Here is a 21666-nt window from a genome sequence, read left to right on the forward strand (position 1 = left end):
AAAGAAACACTGCCGGAAGAGCGATAGCGCATGCCTCCTCCAAGCAAAGGGCGACGCACGTACGCTCATCGCTGAGGTGGAGGTCTGCATTGATGTACCGCCGTTTCTTGATGAGCCTCTCCTCGCACTTCTTCGTAAGAGCCTCCCGCTTCTCAGCACCAGCGCTGCCCTCCGATATCGGGGGGTTCCGGTGTGAGCCGGGCGCTGCGCCACCGCCGTCCCCTGGCACATGCACCGCAGCACTGCCCCTCTGCCAGTGGGCATCTGCAGCTGCCCCGGGCAGGTGAAGCTCCTCATGCTCCGCCATGGTAGCATAGTGCGCAAAAGTGCTCTTTCCGGGCACAAACTCCGGCAGCGACTTCTTCAGCATGTACAGGCTGCACCCGGGTAAGATCACAAGGTCACTAGCGAAGTTCCACTTCGTGTAGTGGTAACTCATGCGCTCTGCGGGGGAGCGCAGCTGCGCCTGCGAATGACGGCTCACGTTCTCCTGAACATTCAGCCGAACATTGCGAGCCAGGATCAGCGGAATCAGCGCAGACTCCGTAGGCGACCACGGGTAGCCGGAGGCGTACAGGTGGCGGTGCTGATCGTTGCCAAAGGAGAGAATCTTCTGGCTACTCATGTGGGAGCTGGCGCCCATCGAGCTCAGACACTCGCGGTCGAAGTTCGACGGCTTCGGCAGGCTCGCCATGATCAGCCGGCTCAGGTACTCGTTCGGGTACTCCCCCGCGAGGCCCAAGACCAGCCGGCTCACCATGTCCAGGTGCTCCACAATGTTGGCGTGAACGCGATTCACCTTCCTCTGATCCGTCAGGCGACTGTAGCTCCGCAGCAAAAGACCACAGTAGTCGGCAAGAAAGACAAGACAGTAGTAGCGGCAGTTCGCCTCCAGCAGCTGAAGAGTGAAAAGCAGCGACGCTGTGCGATCGATCGTGCGCCACTTCTGCTTCCCTTTATTGGAGCTGTGCGAGTCAGGGTTCAGCTCCGCAGAGAGCTCCGCGACACCCGAGCAGATCTTCAGGTTGCGCACCTTCGCGTAGTCGATAAAGCCGCCACCGTCGCCGAGCTTGGCCTCCTTCCACAGCGTCAGGCAGTGCAGCAGCATCTGAGTGTGGGTGATGGTGAAGATGCAGTAGCGCGCGGCGAGCCCGGTGACCTTCTCCATATGTGCTGTGGAGGGGATCAGCTGTAGGTACGTGTGCCCAATATCAGCGAGCAACCGATAGTAGTCCATGACATCAGTCAGGCCCCCGTCAAGCGGCAGGAAGACGTCAACTACCTTGGTGTCGTGCACGGACTGTGCACCGTTCGTCCTTGCGTCCGCCTGCTCCGCAGAGTCGCCGCCATCGCCCCTGTCACCGCTGCCCGGCAGCTCGTCTGCCTTGTCCGGCACACTACCCCCAAGCACGGTCTGCGGCTGCACATCGTTGCACGGGCCCAGCGGGCCGTCAGCGGCCGGGCCTGCGTCGACATCCTCCTGCACACCGTCCTTCGGCAGCGACGCGCCGCCGCCCTCGAAACCAGCGCTGCGCTCCTTCTGCAGCACCGCCTTTGTGAACGTGTCCCAGAAGTGCCGCCCGGGGTGCCGTGTCAGCGCCTGCACAAAGTACACCTCCGACACGGTGAAGCGGCCTTCTTGCGCGGCCTTCACGCCGCGGTAAAACACCTCCGGGTGCCCTTCGCCCTCCAAGGGCACCGAGGACTGCCTGTTGCCCATTCCAGCGCAGACACCTTGGGCAGAGCGGCAGGCAAGAGCCGATGCGTACAGGAGAGCGGAGAGCAGAGTGGCCGGCGATGACGCGCCTCAACTGTGCGGCCGGGGGAGGCGGAGGCGGGAGCCGCAGTGCGGCGGCCAGCAGAGGAAGAGCGAGGAAGGCTCGTGGGAGCAAAGCGGGAAACGAGAGGCACACGGGCGCTGTTATTTCAGCTGCTCTCAAGCACAAGGCAGGGGAGGACGGGGGCGCAACGAGAGGCGTGGGGTAGAGCAGGATGGAGGCATGAAGCACATGCTTCACGGAGGGAGGGCAGCACCAGAAGCCGCCGTCACAGCAGTGCCGTAGCAATACAGGCATTAAGCGCCACACCACCGCGCATCCGAATTCGGCGCCCGCCCGTGTGAGTGTGACGCGCGCGCGCAACTGCCGCCAGCAGGCTCACGTGCAGCAGCATACAATGCGGTGGCGCTGGTGTTCTGCCTACGGGCTGTTTATGTCCGTCGGGTGCGCCCCCCACAGATCGTCACGGGTCATGCGGGCTGCTGAGTGCGACTACCCTCGAGGAAAGCGGGATGCTGATTGTACTTCGTCACGCACGCAAGGGAGCAAAGAAGGGGGAGAAGCAAAGGCGCAGCTCGATTCCCGCACAGGCTCCCCCTCTTCCGCCCTCGAAGCCAACGGCGTCGTGCGGGTGGAAAGAGTCTCCTCAATCAGTGTGGCCGGAGGCGAGCCCGTGCAAGGTGAGGCAGGCATGGCACGGTCCGCAAAAGGGGAGCACACCGATACGACATCACGCAGCCAAAGCCACCGGCACACCACACGCCGTGGCCGCTTCGCAGCACAGTGTAATGCTGCAGAGGTAGTAGGCAGAGGCTCCCAGGTCACGGTGCCCGACCGCAGGCGAGCAGCCAAGCATAGCAGTCGGCAGGCTTTTCCGTGTGCGCGCGGGAGGTCCAAGAGCAAAAGGCACGGGGGCATCGCGCAGTGCGTGGGAGCAGGGGCCACCGGGGAGAGCGGCGGCATGCACGGCTCCAGCGCGTCGCCCCGCCGTCGAGCACACGCTCATGCGCGTGCGCCGGCCCGGACGATCCAGCCTGAGATGGAGGGAAGCAAAGGGCGCGAGAGAGCAGCGCACGCACGAGCAGAGGGGAAGAAGAGGGGACAGCAACGCGAGGGGCGCGAAGCGGATGAAGCGCACGCAAAGTCGCGCCCACCAAGGCGGCACGAGCCCCTCGGTGGGCAGGCAGAAGATGAGAGCAAAAAGGGCCTGACGCAGCTGTCTCTCCCCTTCCGCTGTTGCGCTTGGCACCCCTCAGCCGCTGCGCCGCGTGCAGGGTGTGCGGGAAAGTGCAGCGAGAAGAGAACACCACAAGGGCGATGCAGCGAAAAGCCGACACGACAAGCGTGCGCGCCAGTGCCCAGGCCGACGGCGACGCTGAGCGGCAACGCAAGAGGGAGCTGCCGTCGGACAGCATGCGCATCACGGCGAGGAGACGCGCGCAGAGGGATTAGCGGCAAAACTGAGGTCGGCGGCCGCCCGCCCAAAAGAAACCGAGCGGGTCTCCCTTGCCGCGAGCGGCCACCAGAGGCTCCGCTCGAGTGCGCTGCGTGGCATGACCACTTCGGCCGACTCCGCGCCGCGCAGCGTCTCCGCCACATTCGCCAGCGCCTGCATGCAGAGCGGAATCGCCCGCCAGTGATCCTGTGAACGGGCGCAGCACAGCCAGCCACCGTGGCGTCGCCTAGGCGCAGCAGCACAAGCGTGTGCTCGTCGCTCAGGTCGAGGTCTGTGCTCGTGGCGCCACCTCCGCTGAGCGCCTTCTCTCTGCACCTCTCCGCAAACGCCGTGCGCGGCGCAGGCGTCGTGGCCTTTACAGCATCATCGGCCTGCCCCAGGTGGGCATTGCTAGCCACTCCGTCGGCTCGGGGGCCCAGCACGGCCGCCCTGGTGCCGTCCACGCCCGAGTGCACAGGCGACGCCGCAACGCGGCCCCCGTAGGCAGCGCGTGCCGTCATCTCCGCCCCGTGTGCCTTTGCGCCCCTCCCCGGGCACACGCTCCCGGGAGGGAGAGGGGGTGGGGCAACCTCTCGGCCGTGCACGGGCTGTATCCACGGACACCACGGAACAGGGACACTCATTCCCAGCAGATGCAGCGGCCGCGCGTGCGCTGTGCAGGCGACAAGAGCTGCGCACCGGCACCGCCTGGCCCGCACACGTGTCGATGGCGGTCGCTGCTGAGACACGCCCACCGGCGCGTACTCGAGTTCGAGCACCGTTTCTCAGCGGGGAGTGACCCTTCCAGCGCATCCGAGGTCAGCGGCGGCATGTGCGCGGCAACGAGCTTGCCGACACGCTCCTGTGGATAGCCGCTGCCAGCATTCCGCAGGAGCCCGGGCATGGCATCCCAGTGCCCTCCGCACACGGACACGCACGACCTTCTGCATGTGGGGTGCCGTCACGGCGGCGTGCGTGCCCGTGTGAGGGGACTGCAGTAGCCGATCAGAGAAGACTGCTCGCAGTAGCAACAGCTTACCTCCACGAGCGCCAGCGTCGACAACATAGACGCCGTGCACGACATGCGCCGCCACTCCCGCTTGCTGACTCGTGCGCTGCCTCTGCCTGTCCCTGCAGCATCGTGCGCCGGCACAGCAGCCGCAGCGATCCTCACACCTCGAGTCCTGCGGTGGCCGACAAAGCCGCCGCCATCACCGAGGCTCTCCTCCCTCCACAGCGTCGGGCAGCGCAGCAGAATCCGAGTGCGGCTGGTGGGGAAGAGCCAGTCGCGCGCGGCTGCAGACACGCCAGCGTATTATCAATCACCATAGTGCGGTGAATCATTCAAGGTACTCCCCACGGATTGCTCACGATACAAGAGGGGGCAGTGAAAGTGGAGTATCACAGAGTCATTAGCGCCCTGGGAGCGACCGGTTCGTAGCCTGGTTCTGCGGAGTATGTACCCTAGAAAAAAGAAGTTGGGTCGTGAGCCGTGCGGTTTCGATGTGCGGCAGAGTGGAATGAAGCCTTCCGAAGGATTGCCATGCTTAAGGTGTTCCGAACCTCAGCAGCCTCACGTGCCTCCTCGGCAGTAGCGGTTTCGCTCTTGAGGAAGCGTGTATGCTGCTCTTTTTCTATCTGCTCCTCGTGTCTTTCTCTCTTCGCAGTGAGCAAGGGGGCGTTCCAGGGAGAAGTTCGAGGATGAGTAGCAGGGCCTGCACAAAGAACGGCTGTGACTTGATGAAAGCAGGTCACTTCTGCGCCTCTACCACGCGGTAGAAGAAGCTGGGATGACGCACACTCGTCTTCGGTGCATCATGGCGGGTGGCGCCCCCGATGCCGCAGAAGATGCAGAGAGCGAGAAGGAAAGAAAGCTGAAGGAAGCGGGACTCTTCCGGAAAGGTTGCGTAGCGAAACAGTAGATGGAACCGTTGTCGGAGTAATGAGCCGTGGCGTCGTTTGATGTTTCAAAGATGCACAGTGATGTGATGCAGGGCTGTTTTCTTCTATTTTGTTTTTGGAGGAAGTGGGAGTGGAAGCAATTCGGGATCTCTTAGCGAGTGTCGCGGAGCTGCGTAGCCTCTGTGGTGGCCGGTGTGCCCAGTGATGCTACGAGGCCATTGCTTCGCAGTGACGTATATATAGAGCAACGGCGACAGCATAAACAGTGCACCAGGGGCAAACCATATGCATAAAAGGCATATGCATACATATATGTGTGTATAGGTGTGTAAATCACCATCGATGACGGAGACGGAGCGTTATGCGAGTAAGAGAGTAACAACAGGAAGACTGTGAAGACTGGCTGCTCGACTCTTACGAGAGAATCGAGTTCATCGCGCGTTTGTGGGGAGCCCGAGTTTCGCGTGTTTGTCGTCCCCCTTCTGCAGACGGATACGAAGCGCGCTAAGGCAAAGGACGCTCTCCGCATATACGTCGAGCATGAGAGAAAGGAGAAAAGGGGACGAAAACTCCGAGCGAGACCGTCACGAAGCGCGCACCACCACCACCATCACCACCAACCAGGAAACTCAATGGAACAGCGGAGAAACCCCCTGCACAAGTAGGGAGGATCACCAACCCGGCATCACGATAGTCGTACCTAGGCGTGCGGCCTGTCCGTCTTCTTCGGATAGCCCGTATTCTGATCGCGCTGTCTATTTTTCCTCATCGTAGCGCGCCTGCGTCACGTGTGTGCGTCCGTGAAGACGATCTCTTTTTCCTTCGTCGTTGTTTTTCGAGGGCGTACTTCCGAGCATGCGGGCGTGTATGGAAATGGTCTGAAGACAAAGGCGGGTTGGTAAGGGAAGAAGAGAGGGAGGAAAGGGGTGGCATGTACACCGCTCATGAGGCCGAATGGTTGTTGCAGACGCGCGGAAAAGAAACGGAAAAGACGGAGCCCGGTTTGCGCTTAGAGTGGCAAAACTGAGGAAACGATGAAGAAGACTGAAAAAAAAAGTTATCAAAAAACCCCGTGAAGCGATGGAAAGAAAAGCGAGAGGAGGAACGCGACGGAAATCCGCTGCGAGTGAAGCGGATCGGCAGTGACCACAGCAACGGCCCTGTACGTGGAAGAGAGCCGAAAGCAGAGGATTGGGTAGCTCGGTAGCGTACCCGAGTCGCACACACCCGCATGCCACTTCCCGATAGCTCGACGTGAAGGGGCAACAGGGAAAAATAGAAGAGCGCCACCAAAGAGGGCACCGAATGATAGAGTGCCACACACTGTGTTGGCTCAGGCAGAGACGGCGATCGCGCACATGACAGCGATACGCCTCTGGCGAGCCTGCAGGAGGGGCACAGAACGTCCGCAGTGTGCGTTGCGTGAAGGTATCAGATGTGCAACACACTTTCTTTCAGGACTTGCTCCTTCGGCGCAGGCGAACCCGCCTACAGCAAGAGCTCTGCACGGAGGTTTACCGCTACAAGAGTGCGTCACGGGCAATGAAGAGAGCGTGAAGGTGCTGGCTGAAAGGCTGTGAGCGAGAGAAGCTTTAGGGAGATGGAGCCAACGTCTGAGAGAGAGATACTCACACGTGCGTCCTCAGCTGTGCCTTCACTTCAACTGTTTCTTTCATTGCGTTTTAGTGCCATCAATCCGTGCTGCGTGCTTGTGTATTGTCAAGGTGAGGGCGGGGGTAAGGCTGGACACACGAGCACACGTTAAGAGTAAAGACACAGACACCCAGTCACAGGTGAGAGAGAAGAGCACCCGTCACAGAGACAAGCGTCAGGCATGCGAGCATTTTCGTTTTCAGCGTATTCTTTACATCCTGCATGGCATGGCACTCGCCCCGCCAACGTCGGCAAATGTCTTCTCTCTCTTCTCGTTTTTTATCCTGTTTCGTGCGCATGCTGCGTCGCTTTCGTGCTCTCGAGCGGGTAATGAGGCGGAGGCATCGTCGAGGCGACTCAAGTCTAATTTCACCACCCCTCCTCACCCCTTCGGATGCTGAAGGGAGGACAGGGTGAGGACGGGGTGGCACAAGCGCGAAAAAAGAAAAGAACAAGAAGGGAGAGCGCAGACCTTCACGGAAGAGCTCCTCTCTTCGAAGAAATGAAAGAAAAAGGCGAAGCACAGTGGAGAAAGTACAAGTCACAAGACACAAAACACACAGACACACACACACACATGCGGGCAAACGCGCGCACAGCATCTCTTCACTAAATGGGTTCCGCGGCGCTCTTGCCGTTGCCGGGGTCGCTCTCCACCGCCGTCATCACCACGGACCCGGGCAGGTGCAGCTCATCAGGGCGCTTGTACGCAACGTACAGTGCCGCAATCACGCCAACCACCGTGATGCCGAGGCACACCCACACAAGCGGGAACTCCTCCTTGGACTTTGCCGCCGCCACCGACAGGCACGCGGCCAGGGCGACAATCAGCAGCTGCATCGCGGACATGGCTTCGCTGAAGAGGCGTATGACAAATGAGACAATGAGGGGCTGGAGAGCAACACAAGGAGTACGATGCTAGCGAGTGTGAAATCCTTGGCGTGTAAAACACAAAACAAAACGCGGCGAGGGAGGGAGGAAGCGCAGCTGAATCTGCGAGAAGCGGAAACACACCGCCACCACCCACCACCAATAGAAAGGCATGATGCATGTGCAAAGGAGAAGAGGGCAAGCAACAGAGCAGCGACGTTGTCGTTTTTTTTTTTTCGAGGAGAGGGTAGATAACATAAAGGTGCCATCGACAGTCCTTCAAAGACACCTCCAGAGCCCCCCTCCCCTTGCGATTGGCTGAGAGAAGAGAAGAGCTCGGCGTTCATGTGAGTGGAAAGGCTAGCCGACGAGACAGTAGGTGCCGTGTGCATGTCGTTCATGTGGCTTTGAGCTTCAAAAGGGGCATTTGGTTCAATAGACATTAGCAGCTTAGTCGTGTGCAGAGAGCACGTTGTCCGGCATCGCCCTACAACGAGCTCCGCGCGAGCATCCAATCGAGGCTGGCACAGATATGCAGACGTTCGCAATGCACCGCCTTTTACCGCACAGCTGCATCCTCGCACGGGTCTGGCGGTCTCCTGCCGAGCCGCAGCTTCAGTACATGAGCGGAGCGAAAAAGCCGTACTGCAAGGTCCGCCTTTCTGACAGAGGTTCCGTTCACGTGCGTCACGTAAGGGTACTGCTGGAGCAAGTCGGCAGCCGATTTTCTCGACAGCGGTGCCCTTTCCGTCTTTTCCCCCTCTTCCCGTGTGCATGTAAGCTGGAAACAAATCACAGCTGCATGGCTGCTGGCGTCGTGAGAGCCGCGGAAGCAAACCTTGAAGTTGGATGCGTTCGTGCGAGCCCGCAGTGCTTGAAATGGCCACTTGGCCCTGTTGCTCTTGCGTTCAAACACAACGACCACAAACGAATGCGGATCTCCGGCGGTTCGCCTCCAGTGCGGGAGAGATGTCTTCGACCCCTCAGCAGTGAAGCATCGCCTGCCAGGTGGACCGCGGCTGCACGGAAGCTCGCCGAGGTTAGCAGATGAAGACCTCACACCGCCGCGACGGGTGGCTCTCATTGGGGTGCCTTGCATGGTTGAATCCGGTGGCTGATCGTGGCGCGTCGCCGACACAATGGCCTTGAGGAATTCGCCGTCTGCGTCGGAAAGTGACGATGGTCCGTCTGAGGTTGCTCTTGCTTGTGCTACGTTCTGTCGAGGACTCCTGCCACACATGTGATCTGGCATCTCGCTCATCGCCTCTATGCCGTTTTCTGCGGCCCCTTGCCCTTTGCCGGCACTTTTTGCCGACGACGTGTAAAATGCAGCGGTGGCCGGCTGTTGCGACAGTGGCGTCGTAGATTCGTCGAGAGCCTTCGAGAAAGCACTGAATAGCTCCTGGACCGTTGAGTATCGTCGGGTCTCGCGTCTGACACTCATGTCGGCATCGGTGGCCTCATGGGCGGCGGTCGCCCGCTCTGGCGGTTCCGGAGTCGCGGACCGTTTACAGTGACGCACCCGCGCATGACGCAAGAAGCGGCGGTGGTGTGGGGTAAGGGCCAGCCGCGTGTGTAGCCGGATGTCGAGGAAGCGGAAGACAGCTGCAATGCACTTGGCGTTTTCTGCATCCTGCGCATCCGCCTGCTCGGAGCCACTGCTACCCGGGAAACCGGCGCTGTCCACTTCCTTTGATTTTGGTTGCCCGCGCTGCGAATGCCTGGTGCTGCTGCGCACGCGGTGAAGCATTCCTTCAAAGTTCAATAGGTATGCAACGAGATACCGAAGCCGCACCATCTCACTCAAGAGCAGCCACAGCTTGTCTCGTGTGGACAGCGGCACCGGCGCCGAGCTCACCTTTGCGCTCCTGTCCCCGTCCCGCAGTGAAACGCGGAAAGGCGATCCGGAGACGTTCGAACGCGGCCGATCACTGAGCGCCGCTGCAACGTCGGCGCGACCCGTGACGAAGCGGAAGAGATGCGTCGACCGAAGTGACTCACATTCCACTCGCTGCTGGCGAGAGTTCGAGTACGTTGAGGGCGGCACGCGCACAAAGTACAGGAGCTCATCAAAGCTGAACAAGTCGTCTCGCACCTCACGGAGGGACAACGAAAGCGGTGAAGGCACGCCTGGCTCTTGGTCAAGCAGAATGCGGCGATCAGCCGCGGCCTCCCTGGAGGCTCCCTCCATCTCCTTCTTCACCGCAAGAGACTCTAGCTTCCGGAGAACACCGCGGTGGCAGTTCTGCGCGGCGGCCCACAGGCGCTGGCGAAGCTCCTTCTGAACCGCGGGCTGCCGCAGCACAGTGACGAGGAAGTTTGCCGCCTGCGCGCGGTCCCACTGGAGACTTGTCACGTCGTCCACACGCAGTAGCGGGCTGTCTTTGAAGACAAAGGCGGCAGTGGGGCAAGGTAATTTGGCATCGGGGTAGACGTGTGGCCCGCCGTACCAAGCGTGAAGGATGGCGTGCTCGGCGATTGCAGAGACCAGCGTGTGCGGTATCGTCGCGAGCAGAAACGGAAGCGAGCCCCCAATGACGAATGAAGTAGACGGCGGCTGTGCTGTACTTGTCGAAGGGTCCAAGGCACACCACATCTCCCCTGGCCCCAAGCGGTCGCTGGCCAATCGATTGGCAGCACGCCACAGACGCTGGTGGTCCATGATGCGGCGCTCTATTGCCCTCGTCATCTGCGACACCGTCGGCCAAGGTGTCACCGCCGCTGCCGGGGCACCAGCAGCAGAAGCAGCAGAAGTCGCAGGTGAAGACAATGCCTGCGTAGGACCGGCATCAGCCGACACTGCAGAAGCGGGCGCAGGCGCTGAGGGTGGCGCGTCGGCCTCACGTGCGCAACTCGCCGACTGTCGTACAGCAGGTTCGAGAATGCAGTTCTCATCAAGGGAGTCATAGTCAGCGCTGCAAATCCCACGGAGGTCAAAGATGTCTTCGGGCTTCGTCTGAGAGAAGCCGCGTGCATGTGAAACAACGTTTGCGTACGAAAACGGTTGCACATGAAGCGCCCCTAGGAGCTGCTTGCGCGCCTCTCTGTACTGCTCCTCTACTGCAGCTAGCTCGCTTTCCGCGCTGTCCCCGCGCTCGACTGGCTGCGCCTTGAACGCTGGTGAGCCCCTGTGTGGGTGCGCAGGAGCGGTATCCGCAGGGGCAACACCCATGCGTGCCAGATACTCCGACACCCACGGACGCAGCGAGGCGGTACAGAAGTGCACCTTACTCGGTCGCATCTTAGCGTCGAAGCAAGTGCTCAAAAACGAATACGGTGCTAAAGTCGCATGAAGACCTCTTCGACAAAGTCCGCTGCTGTCTGGTCGGGGGGCGGTAAACACCCCCTGCTCAGCTCCATGCCGTTGCACGCAAACAAGGCACGCAGTCGTACCACCTCAGCGTTGCCCTCAGGCTCTGCCTAGGCACTACGGTCCGTCTTGCAAAATGGGAATGACAATGAGAAGGCGAGGAAGGGCACAGCAGAATTGAGTAAAAGCTCGCCATGCGGAGACGGTAAGGGGGCGAAAGCATATCAGGTGCGCCGCACGTTTTGGTGAGGCAGCTCAGCACGTGCCTACAGGCATGTCCATGCGCCACGCGTGCAGCGCACCTCAGAACCACAAAAGACACCGTGAAGGAAAGGCGTACATTCGACCCATCTTTTTTGCGGAAGAGAAGGGGGAGGCAAAGACGGGCTGGCCGCAGCACAGACCTGCCGTCTGATAGCACATGGGCTACCGGACTCCACTCTGCAGAAAGGCTCCCTTGATACACCTCCAGGCGAAGGGCTTCTTCCTTCTTTGGTCTTGTCTCTTCCGTTTTTTTTCTTATTCCCCTTGCCTGCTCCTGTAAAGCATCCGTCAAGGACAACTTCTCTGAAGTGCGCGCGGCCCCCACGAAAACAAGGCGCGCACAGGCAGTCACGCATCCGAGCACAGCAAGACGCGTGACAACGAAGACCGCGTCGCATCGCACGTGCCTCTCTACTCGTGATCAAAATAAAAATAGAAAGGAGGCAGGTGCAGCCAAGGCCCGGCACAAGATAACGAGGCGCACAGAGAAACACAACACGCGGAGCGCTGCGTCACAGCTCGTCGGCGCCTGAGGACAAGACTCGAGAAGCACTTCTATGGTGGGAGGCAACAGGAAGACGATACAAAAACAAACACGACAGTATTCGCACGTTGCGGCATCTATGGAGACGTAACAGTGCTCGGCACATGGCCACAAGCGATGGCCGCAACACTCAAAAGAGAGGACGCATGGCGTCGTGAGAAAGGCACCAGGCACGAGAAGGAGGGCGCGTAACCGATTGCAAATGCGCGGAATCCCATCGATACATCTGGTGGTTCACGCCTTCGCAATTCAAAGACGTCCGCAGTGGCACAGCACCAGACCTGCACACTGCCTGCGTACTCGGCGAGGAGCGTGCACAAAAAAGGCCACTGGTGTCTCTTTGTGTCTACTTTCGCAGAAAGCGCAGTGTCATGCGAGTGAGCTGGCTAATATGCTTCAGCGTCGCTTCAGCATCCGACGCTGGCGTGCCGTTTACCGCGGCGATGTACCACGTGGTGGGCTGCTTCCTGAAGTTGCTGAAGAAGGGATGCTGACGCACCCTTGCCTTGCGACTCTTTGGCAGACTCATCAAGCGCAGAGGCAGCTGCTGCGGTGCCTCAGACGGATCCGTCAGGCGACCAATCGGCAGTCCCCACGGCGTGTCCACGGAAGGCCGCTCCAGCACCATCTCATCCTCGGAAAGGTGGGTAAGCTTGACCTGGTTGTCGAACGTGCACGGTTCCACGAGTTCTCCCTCCGGTTTTTGCGGACAAGCACCTGGTGGCTCACTCGCGTCGTTCGCTGTCTTTTCAGCCTCTATCCCATCTCTATTTTGTGCGATGGCCTCCGCCGAGGGCACGGCCGTGGGTTCGGCGTCCGCTGCGGATCGCGAAACCGCTGCCGATTGAGGCACAGTAGATTCTGCAAGCTGCTGCTTCAAGGCTTTCGGTTTTCGTCCACGCTTCTTCCCCTTCCTGACGCCCTCCGCCGCAATCACGGCGGCCGCGGCGGCTGGCGATGGTGGTAGAGTAACAGACTCCACCAGCGGTGTCTCCATCGCGATCGGCGGGTCAACCGCGCTCGGGACGGCGGGCGCAGTGGGATCGGCGGCACGCTCCTGCAAGAATTTGCTAACGGCCGCCTCCATGCGGCCTCTGTCGAGGCCATCGCCACTTATCCTATTACGTGGCTCCGCAGCTTCTGCCGATAGCATCTCTCTGCTGTGCGTTGTGGCCGCGACAGCCGTCGTCGTTGTGGTGCTGCGTGAGGCAGTCAGGCGATCTTGTGCGGACTTGGGCATCACGAGCAGCTCCAACACGACAGTCTCGGCTGCCTCTATCAGGAGCTGCACCTGCGTCATGTGCAGCGCCTCAACGCCGTTCACTGCCAGCAGTCGTAGCTGCATGCCATACTCGCGCACGAACTCCTTCGCCGGCTTTGACAGAATGTGCGTTGAGGGCGCGCGCCAGTAAAGTTGCTCGTCGACCGTGAAGCCCCACTCCGCTGCGGTGCTCTGCCGGCGCAGAATCAGCGTCACGCGCTGGCCAGAGGTGCCTTCGCCGCCTTGTGGTGGTGTCAGAAAGGCCACTTCCGTCGGCAGCGAGCGGGCTTCTGCCCTAAACGAGCTAGACTTGAGCACCAGCTGCACGTTCTTGCGTCCTTCCGTCGCTGACTGTAAGGTCTGCAGCAGATGCCGCGTGTAGGCCGCGTAATCGCCGTGCGCCACAGGTTCGACCGAGCGACCCTTTATCATCACGATGGATGCACCTTGCGGGGTGGACTGAAGCAGGTCGTGCAGCTTTCTCGCTTTCTCAAAGACGCGCAGGCTCACGTCGATGTCCACCAGCGCGCCCTGCTCGTTGAGCAACAGCCCCCACGGCGTCTCTGGCGTAGGCCGGTGCAAGTCAACGACAGCGGTGCCATCCTGCTCATTGATCTTCACCCGCGTCACCTGCGTGTAGGACATCGGCGGCGAACTCATGGTCGACTCGAGGACGAGCACCCAATCGCAGAGCTGGTAGTAGTACTGCGGGTAGACCGGTGCCAGCCGCCGCGCTGCCTCCTCGGCGTTACTCTCGCGGACTGCTGCCTTGACGATAGGCACAGTGAGCATGATGTTATTGTACACCGCCACAAAGTCTTCCAAAAGCGTCTGTGTTACGACAAGCGCCGCGACACTCTCCGCGGCGGTCTTCGTGTGTTTCTTGGCGAGTTCCTCCTGAATGCGACGCTGCAGCTGCAACGCCACCAGCTCGACGCGCAGCTTCACGCTCACGTAGGAGACCGCGTAGAGTCCCTCAACGGCAGAGTCGATCGGCACTTGCCGCGAGGAGGCGTACGAGTTAAACTGCTTCGCCACCGCCGCCTTGTCCGTCGGCGAGGCGCCCTTCCGCATATCCGCTGGGAGGGCATCGCAAAGGGCTTGACGCACAATGTCCATCAACTCCCAAAGCACCATTCGTGGGGTGAGGACAAGCTGGGAGGTGGGGCCCGAGAGCTCGTTGAGGCGGGCCACCATCGTACCTATCCGGCGAGCGAGCAGCACCGAGTAGTCGTCTACGGGGCTGGTCCCGCGTGGTGGTGAAACGGTCGGCGCCGCGCTTTGCGGCGGAGCGGCGCTGCCCAGTAGGCGCGCAGCATCCCCGCTGTAGATGAGATCTGCCGGCTCCCTGCAGCGGCTCAGGCGATTCAGCGCCTCGGCTAGCGTGGAGCTACTCATGTTTGCAAGAGATGCTCCGAGCACCGTTCAGGAGGACAGTGCAAATCGAGGAGGAGATCGGGGGAGGGGTGCTATCGCGCACGATGGAGGCGCTGGGAACGTACGCGTATGCAATAAGTGTCTAGTGGGCGTCGCGGACGAGGACGAGAAGCGATCGAGGGAGCAGGGTCTCGTACGCGGAGAGGGACTGCGGAAGACGCAAAGCCAACGACGGGAATGGGGAGATACGCGCTCCTCAGCTGTGATGAGCCGCGTGAGCTCGAAATGCAGATGTAGAGAAACGTAACGAGAAGGGCGGCGGTGACGCTTTCAGAAGCGAGAGAAGGAGATCAGTGGTGGGACGTTAAGGTGCGATCGAGAGTGAGAGCAGGTTCTCCAGTTGAGCCGAGCCCTTCTTGTCCTTGAGTGTTGCTCGAAAGGCGGTCACTGGCACCCTACAGCACAACGTACAGTACAGAGAAAGACGCTCAATTTGGTGCAGAAAAGCTTCTCCGCGCAACGCGGGCGCGACAGGCAATACAAAACACTCGAACAATATTGTTGACTAGAAAGATGATCCCCGAAGAAGTGAAGCGACACGGTGAAGCAATACGAAGAAAACAAAGAGCTGATCGATGCAGTTGCGTCCCTGTGCATGCGGTGCAGGCCGAGGTCCGAGGAGGAGCGCACGCGCCTTCGTGAACAGCTTTTCGCGTAGAAGAGCAACTGACGAATGGTGGTGCCGATACGAGACGCCCCGCCCCTGCCACTCGCACGCAGGACAAACAAACAAAAAAGAGCTTATTCGCTTGCGACGCCCGCATGTGTGTCGCGCTGAGCCCTGCACACGTCTGTGAAGATGATGATCCCGCCGCGGCATGGATGCCCTTTTCCAACACACAAAGAGAAAGAGATGCCAACGCGCAGATGACGAGGGCATGCCATTCAGCGACGATCTCACTCTGTATATCAAAACTCCAGCTCAGCATCTGCAGCCTCGGATTGTTCTGCGGGTTTCTCCTTTGAGCTGACCTCCGCCGCCTGTGTTGTGTCCAGGATTTCTACGGCCTTGTCCATCTTGCGGGGTCGCCCACGCCGCCCGGAGGTTTTCTTCTGCTTCTCTGGTTCAAAGGTGCGGCTAGCCGGCCGACGCCGCCCGCGCTTCGCTGCCGCCACTGTCTCAGCCTCCGTGGGCGCGTCGGCGGCGGCCATTTTGGCTGGACGTCCCCGCCGTCTCCGAGTCGGCACCGCAGCATCCTCGGGGCGAGCCTCGTCATCCTCTCCGCCCTCCGCTGGCGTTGCCTCCGCATACGCAAACCAAACATCGTCTGAGGTCTCCCCGGCTGCCGTGCTCCGCCATTTCGCGTCAAGCAGTGCTTCGCGTTTCGTTGATCGCCGACCGCGTGTCCGCACAGGCTTTACCGGCGCAAGCTTGTGCAACGTCTCCAGTGCGGCTGCGTCAATATCGTCCGCCGCGGAGGCGGACGCTGGGTCGACCGCCTCCGCATCGGCCGACACGCTATCGTCAGCAGGCATGTCCGTCTCTTTGCTGGTCATCTGCCTCACTGCCGAGCGAGCACCGGAGTAGCGTAGCCGCTTTTTGCTCACTTTGGGTTTCTTCAGCGATAGACCACGAGCGCGCCGCCCTGGCCTCTTCACGGCATTCTTGGATGACGTCCCGACTATCTCGGTGTCGTCAGAACCGAGAGCACCCGTCACTGGCGCCTTTGGCTTTCGCCCACGTTTCTTGGGTGTGCGCGTTGCCTCGGCTCCATCCTCTTCTCTTTCCAAACCAGTGTCAAACTGCCTAGGATCAGACGGGCTGCCGGCAACGGCAGACACGGCGCACTGCACGACCACGTCACGGCCGCTGTCGAACAGCTCCCGCACCGCTGCCTTCGTCAACCTAGCGATGCCGTTGATGCTCGTCACCCGAACAGAGCTCGTGCGTGCCGCCTTCCCGTCGCCGAGCACGCTCTTTAGAGCAGCCGACGACGCCACGAGATCGGCGCTCATGCCACGAACGAAGCACTGCTCATCACAGCCACCAACCGACTGGAAGTCGCAGTCAACGCCGAAGCTCTCGCTGTTGTGGAGGCGGTGGAGGTGAAAGGTGAGAGTCGCATGACTGCCCGTGGTGGGACAGCCCATTCCAGGAGATGGCATCGACTCGATGAGCGAGGCCGAAACGACCCTGACCGCGTAAAGCGGAAGGCTGCGCAACAGCATAGCAAACGGAGATGCAGCTGCTCGACTTTATTTTTCGTTTCCGCTGTCAGTTGCTTGCTATGCAGAGGATTAGCCGATGAGCTGATACGCGATGCATGGGAGAGAAAAACTGTGAGTAAAGCGTCACCTTTCGCGGTAGGCGCTAATATGCGCAGAGGTGATGAAGATGGCAAGAATGTGTTTGCTCTATGAGTCGGTGCGCGTGTCCCTTGTATGCGATGCACTGCCACTACAAGGCTACGGCATCTATGGAAAATGTAGATATCTTTTCTTGCTTCCGCTTTTTCCGTCGGTGGCTGCTGCTGCTGCGCACAAACCATATGCTCTGCAGTGTCCTCGCGCGGGCGATACCGCCAGCCACCTCCCTGCTTTGTTTGTTTTTTCGCCGTTGGAAGTTGGCAGGTACAAGTAGTTACACAAGTTTTTTTGGGGGAGGCATGTATGGAAGTGTTCGGGCTTCTGCTGCAGCTGTTGCGGCGGCGGCGCCAGTACCTTTCCCACGCCGTGCCTCCTTTGCCCTCTTTTGTAGCTGCGGGTGAGCAGAGATGAGAAGAAGAATGGTGTGAGCACCATCGAAAAGAGAGAAGGATTGCGAAATAAGGGAGGAAAGCAGCACGTGTGCTGAGAATGGCACAGCACACCCCAAGGGGCGGGGTTTCGACGACACCGATCACATGATGAGAGTTACAGCGCAAAACAGAATGAGGCACTACGGTGGTGACAACAAGCAACGCTAGCGATGGGAGGGGGATCTGCAGTGGAGAAGATCCGCGAGAATGTACGAGCGAAAGAAAACAAAAAAAAAGTGGCTAGCAGCAAGGCAATGCCGCATTGCTGCGCTGCCATGCACACGATGACGTCGTTGTGCTTCGTCTATTACATGAGCAAGTCACTGCCCATCAGAAAGGACTATCGAGACTCACATGTATAAAAGACAGCAGTCGTGTCTGAACAGCTCCATCCCCTATACAGACACGCACCGCCAGCGAATCATCTATGAAGCACCTGCACAAGATGTCCTTCTCGCATCCCTATGGTAGTCGTGCTCGAAGAGGAAAAACCGCCCTCGCCGCGACAGCACTAACACGCGGATAGACGTGACATGTGGCGCCACGCTACAAACCTTCCCCGCTCGCTGACTCTGGAAGATCACTTTCGAAGTGCCCTCAAAACGAAGGAGAGCTTCGTGGAGCCTTTGATAGCGTCCAACGCCTTTGTCTTGTTGGACTTGGTCATCACGGAGAGGTCCTGCCCATTCAGGCCGTCCACCACCCACTTCACCTCACCCTGCGGGCCTGCGCGCAGAGAGCGCAGAAATGGGTGTGCCTGCTGTTTCGAAGCAAAGGGTGGCAGTTTCGTCATGATAATGTCATCTCCCGCAAAGGCTACCTTGATGTTCCACGGGCGCTTCGTACTCGACCGCTCCAGCTCCAACGTCGAGCCATCGAACTTCTCGAGCCGGACATCGTTATCGAAGGTCAGCGGCTGTGCTTCGAGCAGTCGGCTCAGCGAGATCCGCGGCACATCGTCTACTCCATCCTCAGCGGCGAGAGCCGCCTCCGTGGCGTCCGCCTTCGCGGACTGCTTCTTCTTGGTGTTTTCCCGCCCATGTTCGATGGCCACCTCCGCGGCAGTAGGCGGGAGGTCGACGAGTGGCATGTCCACCGGAGCTGAGGCGGAACCCTTGCCGCTGTCGTCTGGCTCTATGGCACCGGTATCCTCTTCGGCGCCCGCGCCTCTTCCGTCTTCTTCAGATGTCGCCGCTGCAACGGCAGACGCCTTTGAACCGACACCGCGCCTCTGCTTCGCCTCCGCACCCTCGATCGCAGCGTCGCCTGCAGCGGCTTCGGACTGAAGCGGCTCTGCCTCCTCTGCGAGCGCGGCTCTGCCTAGCGACACCTCAGCGGCTTCTTTGTCCTTGAAGTTCTCCAGCTGCGTGTCGTCCTCCTCCACGGCCTCCTGCGCAGACGCGTCCTCGTTGTCGTCTGCCCCTTGCCCGTCGTCTGCAGCACACTTCCCGCCCTTCTTCCCGCGGCCGCCGCCCCGTGCATTCTTTTCGCCCTTCTTCGCACGTGCCTTTGCCGTTTTGGCAGGTGCCTTCTTGCGCTCGCGCGTCTTCTTTGGCAGCTCCGCCTCGGCCTCATCCTCAGCTGCCTCGATGCCGTCCTTCGCTTCCTGCTCAGCGGCATCCACGTCCGCAGCAACCCCGTGCTCCGCCGCGTTCTCCTCTCCTTCAGCGATCGGCTTATCCGATTCCTCCGCCTTAGGGACGTCCTCGCCATCAGCAACATCCTTGAAACCATCCATGAGTGCATGATCAGCCGTCTCCTCATCTGCGAAACCAGTCGCAGCGCCCTTTATACCGTCGTCGTCTTTGTAGTGCTGCTGAAGCGATAGCTGCTCCAAGCTCGCATCCTTCTCAGCGTCCATGTCGCCACTGTGATCATCCGCGGCCTCAGGGGCTCCAATCGTGGTAGTAGGCCTGGCCCAGTGCAGCTCCTCCAGCGCCTCGAAAGCCTCCGCGCCCCCCTCCTCCGCAGCAGGCGCATCAGCCTTATCGGATGCCGTGGCCTCGAGCTTCGCCTCCTGAAAGTGCTGCTTCAGAAACTCGTCCGCAATCGAGTCGGCCAGATCGTCAATTTCGCCTTGTACCGAACTCACCATCTTTTTCGCCTCTGCCGGCTCATCAGCTGCTGCCTCAGCCTCTGCAACGGCTGCTGCTTCCTTCTGCGCCTCTGAAGGTGCTGCATCCACCGCCGGCGTCTCCTGCGCATGTGCTACCTCTTCGGAGGAGAGAGGCCGCTCCACTTGAGAGGACAGCGTCGCCTCGGCCTCAGGCGGCAGGTCCGCTTTTGCATCCGTCACCTGCAGATGAAGGGTGAGCAGCAGCGAGCCGGAGATGAGACTCTTCATCTCCGCCACGGACAGCTGTGCCATGTCGTGGTTGTTGACCTTCAGAACACGGAGACGGCCTCGCATGTCAAACAGAAGATTCTTGGCGGCGTTGGAGAGCTTCATGTTTGGCGCGAAGTCAGAGAGAACAGCGGCTGCGCCCTTCAGATACTGCAGCTTCAGCCCCCACGAGATGGACGTCGACGCGCGCTCCACCATGAGGAGACAGCGCTGGCCGATGCCGCCCTCGCCGCCTTGGTAGGACACTTCGAACAGAACCTCGCGGGGCACCGTTAAGTCCGCCTGCTTGCGCCTCTCAAGGGTGAGGGAAAGCGTCTTCGTGGTTTGCGTAAGGCTTGCGCGGAGCTTCTGCATAATGTCGTCGCGGCTGGAAGCGACCTCCTCGCTGCTCATGTGGACAGCGCGTACGCGGCGGCGGTTGACCTCGAAAATGGCTAGACCGCCAGCCTCACCAGACTGCTGCTGGACGGCATCGTACAGGCGTTCTCCAGCCTCGCTAGAGTTGCGCAGCTCATTCTCCACGCCCACAAGGAGACCCTTGTCGTTCAAGAGGAGCCCCCAGCGCTGCGCCACATCAGCGCGCTCCAGCGTTAGATGTCCCGTATATGGGTCGTACTCGATCACTTTTGCGAACGCCTTCACGTTCGCCGTGGATGGTGTCACAGCCGTCTCGGGCATCGGTGTCGTCGCCGGAGGAGACTCTGCTGCGGTCGCGGCGGCAGTGCTTGTAGCCACCGCCCTCAGCGCACGTCGATCGGCGTCCACAGCGACCACCCAGCGCAGCACCTTGTAGAACGCCTCCTCGACAATCCTGGCGGGGACAGCGTTAGCTGCCAGGCTTCGAGGCGTGTCCACCTCGGTCGGGTCGCTCTGTGGCTGCCGGCGCAGCGCCTGCGACGCAGTGTCGATACTGCGGTACGCCGTCTGCACATCGCGCACCAGCTGCGCGATGTCTTGCAGGTTGTTCTTAGTCGCGAGCAGGGCGCGGCGCTCATCCGCAGAGCGTTTGCAATCCACCGCGGGGTCCCGCTCCTGCTGCACTCGCTGCTCAAGCATCTGCAGAAACGATGTAAGGACGTCGTGCGAGGTGCCCTCGCTGAGACAATGTGCAAGAGCGACGACCGTCTTCGCGGGTGCGTTGTGATGAGCGAGAAAGGACTCTAGCTGCGGCATGAGCGGGTCTGCCTCGGCGTCATTGAGTACGTGCCGCAGGGAGGACACGTTGTCTTGGACGGCGAGGGAGGCGCAAACGTGGTACAGCGCAGCCTCCAGCTCGTAGAGCAGTTCCTTTGGGGTGTAGGAGAGGTGCGCGTGGATCGGGGTGCGCAGTTGTGTGACAATGATGCTCTGCACGCGATGCATCTCGGCGACAAGAGCACGATCGTATTGGCGGTTCGCAACGATGCGCCGCGCCTGAGAATCGTACAGCATAAATGGCGCAGTATACTTCTCTTTCATCCGCACCGTCTCGGCGTGAATGCTTGTCTTGGGAGTCGCAGGCATGGGATACACACTCGGAGCTGGGGCAGGCTCTGGTGCATGCGCCGCAGACTCTGGAGCCTCTTTCTGAGGCATCTTGGACAGTCTCCTGCCGCGGTACATGATGAAGGAGGCTGCGCGAGAAAAAGACGAGGTGATCACGAGAGAGAGAGAGAGCCAGTAATAACGGAAGGTTCGATAAGCCACACCAGTCTATGGATTTGTTGTTGTGTCCGCGTATGTGTGTATACGCGTACGTACGTGGGTTCGTCGGCCTCTTGGCGTATAACAGCGAGCACGTCGTGAGGAGAGAGTGGGGAGGACGTGCGCTGTTCTCCGCTCTTCTGTGGGCTATGGAATCGCTCGACTGCGGGGGCGGGGGGTGCATGAGAAGCAAGCAGTGAAGGGAAGAGGGGGAGATGAGGGCTGTCGTCCTTGATAAACGGTCGTGTTCGAAGAGGCGAGTGGTAGCCAATAATCGCCACTGATGCTCGTAGAGGGAGAAAGCGGGGGCGATGTACAGCCGCTCACCATAGCGGCTGTCAGCAGCCGCCTTTGTGTCTGGGGATCGCACGAGTCCTAGGCAAAAGCCTTCAATCGACTAAGCACATCATCGAGGCGGAATTATCGTATTGAGCCTCCATCAACGCG

General features: G+C 60.3%; 7 protein-coding genes across 7 annotated transcripts in view; all 7 read right to left on the reverse strand.

Annotated features, from left to right (window-relative positions):
* LDBPK_310950 (sodium stibogluconate resistance protein, putative) overlaps positions 1 to 1720 on the reverse strand; it is a gene marked incomplete at both ends in the record, with an annotated part of 4662 nt that extends 2942 nt beyond the window's left edge. Inside the window, one exon of the mRNA XM_003863138.1 lies at positions 1 to 1720. This exon is cut by the window's left edge and continues 2942 nt beyond it. Within this exon, the coding sequence (XP_003863186.1) occupies positions 1 to 1720 (1720 nt within the window).
* A 5657-nt stretch (positions 1721 to 7377) lies between these two features.
* Positions 7378 to 7617, reverse strand: LDBPK_310960 (hypothetical protein, conserved; the record flags this gene model as incomplete). Its single annotated transcript, XM_003863139.1, has 1 exon — positions 7378 to 7617. The coding sequence occupies one exon, from the start codon at positions 7615 to 7617 to the stop codon at positions 7378 to 7380; it is 240 nt and encodes a 79-aa protein (XP_003863187.1).
* Positions 7618 to 8197: 580 nt separating this feature from the next.
* On the reverse strand, positions 8198 to 10879 carry LDBPK_310970 (hypothetical protein, conserved; the record flags this gene model as incomplete). Its single annotated transcript, XM_003863140.1, has 1 exon — positions 8198 to 10879. The coding sequence occupies one exon, from the start codon at positions 10877 to 10879 to the stop codon at positions 8198 to 8200; it is 2682 nt and encodes an 893-aa protein (XP_003863188.1).
* Positions 10880 to 11833: 954 nt separating this feature from the next.
* LDBPK_090950 (polyubiquitin) lies at positions 11834 to 12073 on the reverse strand (the record flags this gene model as incomplete). The annotated part of the gene is made up of 1 exon (XM_003863141.1): positions 11834 to 12073. A coding segment is annotated over one exon (240 nt), but the record flags the coding sequence as incomplete, so codon positions are not given.
* Positions 12074 to 12102: 29 nt separating this feature from the next.
* On the reverse strand, positions 12103 to 14415 carry LDBPK_310980 (hypothetical protein, conserved; the record flags this gene model as incomplete). The annotated part of the gene is made up of 1 exon (XM_003863142.1): positions 12103 to 14415. One exon carries the CDS (start codon positions 14413 to 14415, stop codon positions 12103 to 12105), a length of 2313 nt encoding a protein of 770 aa, XP_003863190.1.
* A 948-nt stretch (positions 14416 to 15363) lies between these two features.
* Positions 15364 to 16623, reverse strand: LDBPK_310990 (hypothetical protein, unknown function; the record flags this gene model as incomplete). The annotated part of the gene is made up of 1 exon (XM_003863143.1): positions 15364 to 16623. One exon carries the CDS (start codon positions 16621 to 16623, stop codon positions 15364 to 15366), a length of 1260 nt encoding a protein of 419 aa, XP_003863191.1.
* Positions 16624 to 17772: 1149 nt separating this feature from the next.
* Positions 17773 to 21138, reverse strand: LDBPK_311000 (hypothetical protein, conserved; the record flags this gene model as incomplete). The annotated part of the gene is made up of 1 exon (XM_003863144.1): positions 17773 to 21138. One exon carries the CDS (start codon positions 21136 to 21138, stop codon positions 17773 to 17775), a length of 3366 nt encoding a protein of 1121 aa, XP_003863192.1.
* Positions 21139 to 21666: the final 528 nt, after the last annotated feature.

Source organism: Leishmania donovani, chromosome 31 (genome assembly GCF_000227135.1).
Source record: "Leishmania donovani BPK282A1 complete genome, chromosome 31".
NCBI lineage: Eukaryota > Euglenozoa > Kinetoplastea > Trypanosomatida > Trypanosomatidae > Leishmania > Leishmania donovani.